The sequence below is a fragment of the Garra rufa genome, chromosome 2 (genome assembly GCF_049309525.1).
Source record: "Garra rufa chromosome 2, GarRuf1.0, whole genome shotgun sequence".
NCBI lineage: Eukaryota > Metazoa > Chordata > Actinopteri > Cypriniformes > Cyprinidae > Garra > Garra rufa.
Window position 1 is genome coordinate 4,215,601 of NC_133362.1, and position 11,842 is coordinate 4,227,442.

The following is an 11,842-nucleotide window of genomic DNA, read 5'->3' on the forward strand; positions in this document are numbered from 1 at the left end:
CATAAATATTAAAAACAGTAATGGTGTAATCAAAAACAGATGATGAACACTAATAGTAATGATTATGTGTTGCAATCAAACTTGTAGAAAAATTGTGTAGTGCTGTATGTTGTTTCAAGGCTGGCATCATCTCTTCTTCTGAATCCAGACTGAATCTTGTGTAATTCCTAGTTACCATGGGATGGGAATGGCAGAAACAGAGAAACAAATAGAGAAATAATTACCATAGCTGCTGTTCCAACCAAGCAAAAATGATGTGTTTAGCCCAAGCTGAAGAGTGTTGATGTGCATTTGATCAGATGTAACTGAAATTACAACGTTATGAGATACATTATGTGAATGCTTGGATAAAGAGATGAGTCTTTAATCTAGATTTAAACACAGAGAGTGTGTCTGAACCCCGAACGTTATCAGGAAGGCTATTCCAGAGTTTGGGAGCCAAATGAGAAAAGGCTCTCCCTCCTTTAGTGGACTTTGCTATCCTAGGTACTACTAAAAGTCCAGAGTTTTGCTCCTTAGGGAGCGTGAGGGATTGTAGCGTAGTAGGAGACTAGTTAGGGAGCGTGTGGGATTGTAGCGTAGTAGGAGACTAGTTAGGGAGCGTGAGGGATTGTAGCGTAGTAGGAGACTAGTTAGGGAGCGTGTGGGATTGTAGCGTAGTAGGAGACTAGTTAGGGAGCGTGAGGGATTGTAGCGTAGTAGGAGACTAGTTAGGGAGCGTGAGGGATTGTAGCGTAGTAGGAGACTAGTTAGGGAGCGTGTGGGATTGTAGCGTAGTAGGAGACTAGTTAGGGAGCGTGAGGAATTGTAGCGTAGTAGGAGACTAGTTAGGGAGCGTGTGGGATTGTAGCGTAGTAGGAGACTAGTTAGGGAGCGTGAGGGATTGTAGCGTAGTAGGAGACTAGTTAGGGAGCGTGAGGGATTGTAGCGTAGTAGGAGACTAGTTAGGGAGCGTGTGGGATTGTAGCGTAGTAGGAGACTAGTTAGGGAGCGTGAGGAATTGTAGCGTAGTAGGAGACTAGTTAGGGAGCGTGAGGGATTGTAGCGTAGTAGGAGACTAGTTAGGGAGCGTGAGGGATTGTAGCGTAGTAGGAGACTAGTTAGGTATGCAGGAGCTAAACCATTAAGGGCCTTATAGGTCAGAAGTAGTATTTTGTAAGTGATATGGAAGCTAATAGGTAGCCAGTGCAGAGACTGTAAAATTGGGGTAATATGATCATATTTTCTTGATCTGGTAAGGACTCTAGCAGCTGCATTTTGGACACCTGTAGCTTATTTATTGAAGAAGCAGGACAACCACCTAGTAGTGCATTACAATAGTCCAGTCTAGACGTCATGAATGCATGAACTAACTTTTCTGCATCAGAAACAGGTAACATGTTCCGTAGCTTAGCAATGTTTCTAAGATGAAAGAATGCTGTTTTTGTAACATAGGAAATATGATTTTGAAAAGACAGGTTGCTGTCTAATATAACACCCAGATTTTTGACTGTAGAGGAAACAACAGTACATCCGTCTAGTTGCACATTGCAGTTTAAGAGATTCTTTGTACTGTTTTTTGGTCCAATAAGTAATATCTCAGTCTTATCTGAATTTAACAGTAGAAAATTATTGGTCATCCAGTCTTTCACATTTTTAACACACTCTGTTAACTTTGCTAAGTTAGAAGTGTCATCTGGTCTAGTTGAAATATATAGTTGAGTGTCATCAGCATAACAATGGAAACTAATCCCATATTTCCTAATAATATTACCAAGGGGTAACATGTAAATTGAAAATAGCAGAGGACCTAGGACAGATCCTTGTGGCACTCCATACTTTACTGGTGATAACTGCGATGACTCCCCGTTTAAATAAACAAAGTGGTAGCGATCGGACAGGTATGATCTGAACCATCCTAAAGCCTGCCCTTGAATACCTGTATAGTTTTGTAATCGATCTATGAGTATTTCATGATCTATAGTGTCGAACGCAGCACTAAGATCAAGTAAAACTAGCAATGAGACGCAGCCTTGATCTGACGCAAGTAGCAAGTCGTTTGTGATTTTACAAGTGCAGTTTCTGTGCTATGATGGGGCCTGAAACCTGACTGAAATTCTTCAAAGACAGTTAGGGTATGTCTAAAAACTCCCATCTAATTTTCTCCTGCAACTTCAAAATCATCCTCCATCGCTGCAGAAGAACAGACCCAGTGTTTACAAAGTGAACGTGCAAAGAAGATCAAACGCCCTTTACAAAAAAAAAAAGGTAAAACAGTGATGTAGGACGATTATGAAGTTGGAGGAGAAAATGAGATGAGAGTTTTTAGACATACCCTAACTGTCTTGAACCAGAGTACACAGAGTACACATGCGCATCTACCAGCATTTGTGGTTAAAGAGTATATAAAATAACAGAAAATAACCGATCGTTTGGCTAGATAAGACTCTTCTTCCTCGGCTGGGATCGTTTAGAGTCCTTTGAAGCTGCATTTAAACTGCATTTTGGAAGTTCAAACTCAGGGCACCATAGAAGTCCACTATATGGAGAACACTCCTGAAATGTTTTTACGACTGAAGAAAGAAAGACATGAACATCCTGGATGACAAGGGGGTGAGTACATCATCTGTACATTTTTGTTCTGGAAGTGAACTAATCGTTTAACAGCAAAAGGTCATAAATAACAATAAGGAATGTAAATATGCTATCGTTATGAATCTCATGAAACCATGTCCAGGTCTAATTTCACCCCAAAATCAAAAGAAACAAATTTAACAAATTTTACAAATATTTCCAATAATAATTGCATATTACTGTAATACAGACGATTATTAATTGATTACAATCAGCATAAGCATTAAAGGCACTACAGCAAATACCATAATCGTGTTTACATTCATTACACAGTTAGGGACTTTGGCTTGATGATGTGTTTTTATCTCTATGGTGTTATTTTGGGCTGAAATATGAGCTGGACGTGTCTCTCCTTCAACAGAACAATAAATTAGCTGCTGATTAGTCCGACTGGTGATCCGGTTTGAGTCCGGCGCCGCGTTCAGCAGAAGAACAATTATCTGGAGTCTTGGAGTAAAGGGCAGCGAGGCACAGTCGTGAGGAGGAGTCTGTTTGTTCTGTGGACATTCATGGGTCTGTTTCTCAGAACCGGACGGCATTCAAACCCCCCGTGGGTTTCTAGTCCAGAAACGGCGTCAGAACTTGGTGCCCTCGGCCTGATTCTCTGATTTGTGCGGGTTGTCTTTCTCCGGCAGCACGTCGAGGGCCACGTCTCCTGAGGGAGGGCCAGTGTTCCCGTGGCTGACGGAGGAGGTCCCCATGGGACAGCAGGACAGCTTTGCACACGCCGGAGACACGCAGGGGGCGGCGCAGCGCTCCGGTTCTCCTTCGGCCCGCTCCAGCTGAACGGTGACGCTGTGAACGCCGGCGCGGTGGAAGAGCTGACGGATCTGAGCGTGGAGAGCCGGTCTGTCCCAACACGGATCGGGCAGGTCAGAGGACACTTTGACGTGCAGCGAGGCCACGTTTCGTCCTTTAGCTAACTCCCAGACGTGAGCCTCGTGAACACTACACACGCTGGGGAGCTTGCACACGTTCTCCACTGAGACACACACACACAACACACAGACAGAACCAGCAGGTGTGAGACAGGAACGGTAAAAACCTACAGTACACTGCAAACAATGCTTTTCTTATTTAGATTTTTGTCTTGTTTCCAGTCAAAATATCTCAAATCTTCTTAAATCAAGAGAGAAGTAAAAATGGTCTTGTTTCAGGAAAAATGAAGTGAGTTTTTGCTTACAACAAGCTAAATAATCTGCCAATGGGGTAAGCAAAAAAATCTTATTTCAAGCAAAAAACTAGATTATTTTTCTTACCCCATTGGCAGATTATTTAGCTTGTTCAAAGCAAAAACTCACTTCATTTTGACTTGTTTTTTTCTGAAAATAAGACCTTTTTTACTTGTCTAAAAAATCCTTCTTGATTTAAGAAGATTCATTGTAGATATTTGGGTTGGAAAACTAATTAAGAAAATAATTTTTGCAGTCTAAAACATGTAGAAAAAACTGAGAACGCCACAAAGATTTCCTTCAGATTTCCTACACAAATAATATTTTAGTATTTGTGGACCACAAAGCCATAAGGGTTAAAGTTTTGAAATTGAGATCTATACATCATGGAAAGCTGAATAAATAATAAATAAAAGCTAAAAAAAAATTGATAGGACAGGAGAATATTTGGTTGACATACAACTTTTTGAAAATCTGCAATCTGAGGGTGCCTTAAAATCTAAATATTGAGAAAATCATCTTTAAAGTTGTCCAAATGAAGCTCTTAGCAATGCATATTACTAATCAAAAATGAAGTTTGGATATATTTGTGGTAGGAAGTTTACAAAATATCTTAATGTTCACTTATTTAATACTTTTTTTGTGCATAAAATTGATCATTTTGACTCGTGGCAATTGCCATTTCCGACCGGATTTGTGGTCCACAGTCATATTTCTGCTTTAAAATTTGTTTATTTCTTTTTGTTTTTTCTTTGTAAATATTTGTACATTTTACTAGTTAAATCTGTAGATAAAAAGAACAATGTCTTGGCAGAAAACAACTAGTGGGTCAAAGACGAAAAAGGGTTTAAGCATAAAAACAACAAGTGTAATACTTTAAATGGTTGTTTTTCCAAAAAAAAAAGTTTTCTGTTTAATTTAGTTGCATTTTCGTTTTAGTTTTTCTGAGCAAAAAATAAATATCATACATTTTTCCCTGATTTACAGAAGACACCACTAAAATGTCATTCAGTGTCAATCTTGTCAGGCATATTTACAAAAAAATCTATTTATAACATATTAAAAGATTAATTACTTTCACCCCAAATACTTATTAGTTCTAATTCTACATTTTTAGTATTTGCCACTATCCTAGGTTTTGCCCATTTTTCAGTTTTACTCATTTAAAACACAATCAAATGTAATATGCTCCCTTATTCTTTTATATATTTGAATATGTACAAGTCAGAATAAGCATGTTGTTTGAAGTTTTAAATAAATATTGTGTTACACTGAATGAATAACATTATTTGACCTTTTATGCTCCAAAACTTATTTGAAACCTTAAAAGTAGACACTTTACTTACATTTAATGTACTTTCTCTGGGCATAAAATCACTTTTGTAAATTGCTTTTGACGTAGACATCTTAACGTCTTTGACCGTACTACAACCCTACAATGTAAAAAATATTTTCGGAACTTCAAACTTCAGAATTTTATGTTTAATTCAATATTATGTTTTTTCTTTGTAATTATTTGTAAAATTGACTAGTAATTTCTGAGCGATAATTCTTTCTCCACTATTTTTTAGTGAATGAACCATTCACATCAAGAACAATAACCATAACAATAACAATAACTTTTTAAGAAGTGTGCGAATGGTAATAATATAATCTCTTGACTAATAAGTAAGTCGTGTCCCAAATGACACACACTACACTGTGCTTTCATTCTGTGCCCTATGAACTCAATTAAAGCTGCGTCAGCTGAGCGTCCAATATTCCACACTTGTCTTATCGGTCAATTGAGTGCATCGTCTGGACATTAGAAGCACTCTGTAACCTGTTGAACACACTATGTAGACTACAACATGTGTGCGAATAGAGCATAAACAGGTGAAGAGGGATCTGTAGTGCACTGAGACTCACTGACGGCGTTGAAGGGCAGGTCGACGGGACTCATCTGCAGCAGGATTCCGGCCGTTTCTTTGACCAGAGGAACAGCTGAGGACATGATGATGGCCACCATGACCAGCGTCAGACCGGGGTCCACGTAACACTGCCAGTTACACGGGCTCCCGGCCTCCAGGGGCCACACATAGAACAGAGCCGACGCCACCACCACCACCACCGAACCCAGAGCGTCGTTCAACACGTGCAGCAGAACGCCTGCAGACACACACACACACACACACACGCACGCACGCACGCACGCACGCACGCACGCACGCACGCACGCACGCACGCACGCACGCACGCACGCACGCACGCACGCACGCACGCACGCACGCACGCACGCACGCACGCACGCACACACACACACACACACACACACACACACACACACACACACACACACACACACACACACACGCTGCTCACTGAGAGACACTCGCAGCATCAGCACCAGAGTCTCTGAGAGACAGACACACACTCACCGCGGATGTTGAGCGGAGGCCCCTCGCTGCCAGACTTCTCCTCCTGCAGGCCTGTGGACGGATAATGTACAAGTGTGGAGCGCAGAACTGAACATCCATGACAAACACTACACCAGAGTTGTGCACAGTCACGCTCTACTCCAGCAGCAGATTATTGACCAAAGTACAAGCAAACAGTCAGACAATCCTGCATTTAATAATGCATGCAGATCTGCCCCAGATAACGCCTACATCACACACACACACACACACACACACACACACACACACACACACACACACACACACACACACACACACACACACACACACACACATATACACACACACACACACACACACACACACACACACACACACACACACACACTGGTTTACATGTTTTATGGGGACATTCCATAGGCGTAATGGTTTTTATACTGTACAAACCGTACTTTCTATGGCCCTACACCTACCCTACACCTAAACCTAGCCCTCACAGGAGACTGTGCATACTTTTACTTCCTCAAAAAAAACTCATTGTGCATGATTTATAAGCCTGTTTCCTCATGGGGACCTGAGAAATGTCCCCACAAGGTCAAAATTTACTGGTATTCCTATCCTTGGGACATTTGGTCCCCATAACGTGATGAATACCAGGTACACACACACACACACACACACACACACACACACACACACACACACACACACACACACACACACACCTATATAATGGATGTTTTCATCTGGAAGATGTCATTTTTAGAGCGTCTGCTCATCTGTGATGCATTTATGAGACGTTTCTTTTTGCAGGGTTTTTGCAAGTTTGAATTAGGTACATTTAAGAAAATACAATTAGAATAAACTGAATGGAACAATACACTGCAAAAAAGGCGTATTAGTATTTTCATCTGGTTTCTAGTTAAAAATATCAAAAAATTCTTCAATTAAGATGAATTTACTTGATAAACAAAATGAAGCAAGATATTTATTGTTTTAAGCAAAATGCACTTAATTTCCCTCCCTTATGTCATTTTGCTTATCTAGTAAATGCATGCAATCGTTTAGATATTTTGACTAGAACCAAGACAAAAATACTAAGTAGGATAAGCCTTTTTTTCTCCAGTGAACAGATATCCATTACTTTTTACATTCTCCAAAATCTATATTGAAATAAGTTTTACTGTAACTTCTCACTGCAAAAAGTGCTGTTTTTAATCCATTTTGGTCTTGTTTTCCAGTGCAAATATCTAGCATTGGGACACTACAAGTAAATTAAATAAATAAATAAATATAAACACATGAATAATATATATATACTACCAGTCAAAACTGATTTTTAATGTTTTCTTTTTAAAGAAGTCTCTTCTGCTCACCAAGCCTGCATTTATTTGATCCAAAATACAGCAAAACAGTAATTTATTTATTATTTAAAATAACGGTTTTCTATTTTAATATATTTAAAATGTAATTTATTCCTGTGATTTCAAAGCTGCATTTTTAGCATCATTACTCCAATCACGTGATCTTTCTAGGTGTCTTTGATGAATATAAATTTCAAAAGAAACAGCATTTATCTGAAAAGCGAGATACTTTACTTGAGAAGGAAAATGACAGAAGACATTAGGTCTTGTTCTCTTAGAAACTGATCAAAACCTCATTAAAAGTGAAAGCTAGTTTTCATTCCTTATTGACAGATATTTGCACTTATTTTAAGCAGAAACTCACTTGATTTTGTTCATTTTCTCATCAGACAAGACTTCATATCAAATTTGACATCTCCAGTAAATGCATCTTGATTTAAGAATGTTTAGATGTTTGTACTGAAAAACAAAACACTGCAGAAGATACTCATATTTTGCACAACGACTAAGAATTCAAGACTTTCTCCACTGATTTAAGAAGAGCTTTAGTTTGTGGAAACATTAAAGGACTAGTTCACTTTCAGAACAAAAATGTACAGATAATGTACTCACCCCCTTGTCATCCAAGATGTTCATGTCTTTCTTTCTTCAGTCGTAAAGAAATTGTGTTTTTTGGGTTAAACATTTCAGGAGTGTTCTCCATATAGTGGACTTCTATGGTGCCCTGAGTTTGAACTTCCAAAATGCAGTTTAAATGCAGCTTCAAAGGACTCTAAACGATCCCAGCCGAGGAAGAAGAGTCTTATCTAGTGAAACGATCGGTTATTTTCTTTTATTTGAGATTAAAAAGTATATAAGTTGTAAATGTTTTTGGAAAATAACCCATTGTTTCACTAGATAAGACTCTTCTTCCTCGGCTGGGATCGTTTAGAGTCGTTTGAAGCTGCATTTAAACTGTATTTTGGAAGTTCAAACTCAGGGCACCATAGAAGTCCACTATATAGAGAACACTCCTGAAATGTTTTCCCCAAAAAACACTTTCTTTACTGAAGAAAGAAAGACATGAACATCTTGGATGACAAGGGGGTGAGTAGCATGCATTATCTGTAAATCTTTGTTCTGAAAGTGAACTTCTCCTTTAAGACCGATCCAGATGTTAAACACGCAACAGAAGATGTTTGTGATTTAGAATGAATGTAAGACTAACTTTGCACACAGCGGATGCTTCCCAAAAGGCATCTAGTTAAAGAGCTGTGATGCTGCTAAACATGAAGGGTTACGATCGGCACCTGTTTCTTCCTCCGCCGCCGCGTCCTGCTCCTCATCCTCCTGCTGTTTGCGCGGCACCGGCGCGTCCTTCTTCCGCTTCGCGCACAGCCAGCTGCAGTCCTGGAAGATCAGCAGCCCGACCACGTTAACCGCCAGCCCCAGCGAGCCCACGATCAGCACCAGCGGAGGGTCATCGATGGCCTGTGGCATGGCGAGCCTCTTCAGCGACTCCATGGACACCGAGAAGCAGAGCGCGCCGAGGAACACGGCATTAGCCAGCGCGCCCACCACCTCCGCGCGGCCCATACCGTACGTGAAGCGGCCCGAGCCCGCGCGCCGAGACACGCGCGCCGCCGTCAGCCCGACGCACAGCGACAGAATGTCCGACAACATGTTAAACGAGTCCGACACCAGCGCGATGGAGTTGCCCATGTATCCCGCCACGATCTCCGCCACGAAGAAGATGACGGTGATGACCAGCATCAGAATCAGGCGGCATGTCTTGCCGCTGTAGCGCCCCATGATGAAGGCGTGCGCGCGGACCTGCGTTCAGCTCAGCGGCGGAGAAGAGGATGAAGGAGTGCGAGAGATGCGCGGCGGTCTCACTGCTGTCTCATCACCTGCTGTCTGTCTCTCTGTCTGTCTGTCTGTCTGTCTCACGTTACCGATCATGAGTAGGCACTTTTCTCGCGCTGGTGATTCGACCGGACGCGAGGATTTCCTTCAGCTCTCCAGTGACTCCAGAAGTAGCGCGCGCCTCTCTCACCGGATTTTTGTCATTGTCACCCTTGCACACTCATCCAGCTGGTTTATTTCTGCTGACAGCCAGTGTTTAAGGGGTTAGTTAGTTCCATGCAGGTCAGCGGGGTTACTTATCTACTCTGCATTATGCGCACTGTAAACGCAGTCATACATCAAACAGCCTTTGGCACACACCTGCTGGATAAGATAGACTTTCATCTCCCATCATAAACCTGCTTTTGCTTTTTATCAACTAATTCATCTTCTTCTAGTCAAGATTTGTTTCTCGTCTTTCAAACAACTGACAATTCGCTTTATTTGACAACACTCGTGTTTTTCGTTAGATTAGTGCTGCTGCAAATGTTTCAACATGCAAATGAGATACTGTTTAATTAAATATGCACTTCATAAATCTAAACATTAACTAAAGCCATGTTTAAAAGTCCTCGATTTTAATGTCATATTAGAGTTCAAGGTTTTCCAGAGGGGATTTTGGATATTTCTTTTTATCAGTCCATAAATAAAAACAAACAAACAAACAGATGTTCACCATGTTTTTAGGAGTAAAATATATAAATCAGTGTGAAAGAACAGAGAAATAAAACTAAAGTCTGCTAAAGTGTTGCGAAAAGCTACTTTTAAGAGCAATGCATTACAATGTTGTGTAACTCCTTAAACAAGTAACTAATAACGATACTTAGTTACTTTTAATGGAAAGTAATGCGTTATGTTACTTTTGCCTTACTTTTTAAAACTGGGCAGTGTTTGCTTGTTTGTTTTTAAGCCCTTTCACTAAAAGCCTCAGACTGAAGGATAAATTCACATCTGTACAGTACAACACAGAAGAAGAACAAATGTTTGTTCATCTTGAGTAATTTTTGTTCATTACTATGGTTGATTTGGATCATTGAAGGTCAGAAGCAAAGGCACTGGTTAATAAAATGGGATTAAATACATAAAGGATATTTGTATTATTTAACATATTTAATTATTGCAGGTTTTGCATCATATTCTGAGCTGCATTTCACAGTTTTCATTCATTCTGAGGAATAGTGAATTAAGTTTGAGATGAGAGTGAGATGAATCAATGCATGTTCACATTTATTCTAGAACTAAAGTAACATCTTACAATTTCTCTCAACATTGAAGAGCTGGTGTTACTCATTCAAAAAAGTAACTCAGATATTTTCTTGTAAATTAAAAAGTAATGCGTTACTTTACTAGTTACTTATCTGATTACGTAACTCCGATTACTTGTAATGCATTACTCCCAACACTGGTCTGATGTTAGGTATAAACTCTCTAGAGATTGAAATCTAAGGATGCAAATACATGAAATGCAATAAAACAAACACTTAAATGTCTATGTGGGGTGTTTTCTTTCCACTAGTCTGAGAGAAAACATGATATGGAAACCAAGTGGAGCAGTGCATGTAAAAGCAGTGGTTCTGTGTGCAGTCAGTGATCGTCCTGCGGCTGTAGTTTTCATTCAGTCTGTTGTGCCGCATGTTTGTGTGCTGAGCAGCAAAAATGAGTTTTTTTTTCTCTCCAGCGTACGTGTGCTGGGCTTGAATGACAGTGAATGTAAGATGAAACCTGTCTGTCACCTGTAGTTAGAGCACAGATGATCAGTGTGAGCGGCGGTGAGGACATGATTAATGTGTGCCTGAGATCCAGCACGTCTTCATCTCTGATCAACACTGAGCTTTACTCCCATCTGCTGGAGCACGAAACACTCACAGTCACATCCCAGAGGACTAGTTCACTTCCAGAACAACAATGCACATCATGTACTCGCCCCCTTGTCATCCAAGATGTTCATGTCGTCTTTCTTCAGTTGTAAAGAAATTATGTTTTTTGAGGAAAACATTCCAGGATTGTTCTCCATATAGTGGACTTCTATGGTGCCCTGAGTTTGAACTTCCAAAATACAGTTTAAATGCAGCTTCAAAGGACTCTAAACGATCCCAGCCGAGGAAGAAGAGTCATATCTAGTGAAACAATCACTTATTTCCTAAAAAAAATACTATTTATACACTTTTTAACCTCAAATGCTGGTCTTGTCTAGCTCTGCGATGCATACTGTGTACTCCAGTTCAAGACAGTTAGGGTATGTCTAAAAACTCTCATCTAATTTTCTTCCCCAACTTCAAAATCATCCTCCATTCGCTGCAGAAGAACAGACCCAGTGTTTACAAAGTGAACGTGCAAAGAAGATCAAACACCCTTTACAAAAAAGATAAAACAGCGATGGAGGACGATTTTGAAGTTGGAGGAGAAAATG

The 11,842-nt window shown here is 40.2% G+C and overlaps 1 protein-coding gene across 1 annotated transcript; it reads right to left on the minus strand.

Moving 5' to 3' along the window:
- Positions 1-918: 918 nt before the first annotated feature.
- On the minus strand, positions 919-10,905 carry slc30a10 (solute carrier family 30 member 10). Its single transcript, XM_073833636.1, has 4 exons — positions 8,838-10,905; positions 6,203-6,253; positions 5,694-5,933; positions 919-3,595 (listed from the first exon to the last, which is right to left on the minus strand). Exons 1-4 carry the CDS (start codon positions 9,337-9,339, stop codon positions 3,189-3,191), a joined length of 1,200 nt encoding a protein of 399 aa, XP_073689737.1. The 5' UTR covers positions 9,340-10,905; the 3' UTR covers positions 919-3,188.
- Between the last annotated feature and the right edge of the window lie 937 nt (positions 10,906-11,842).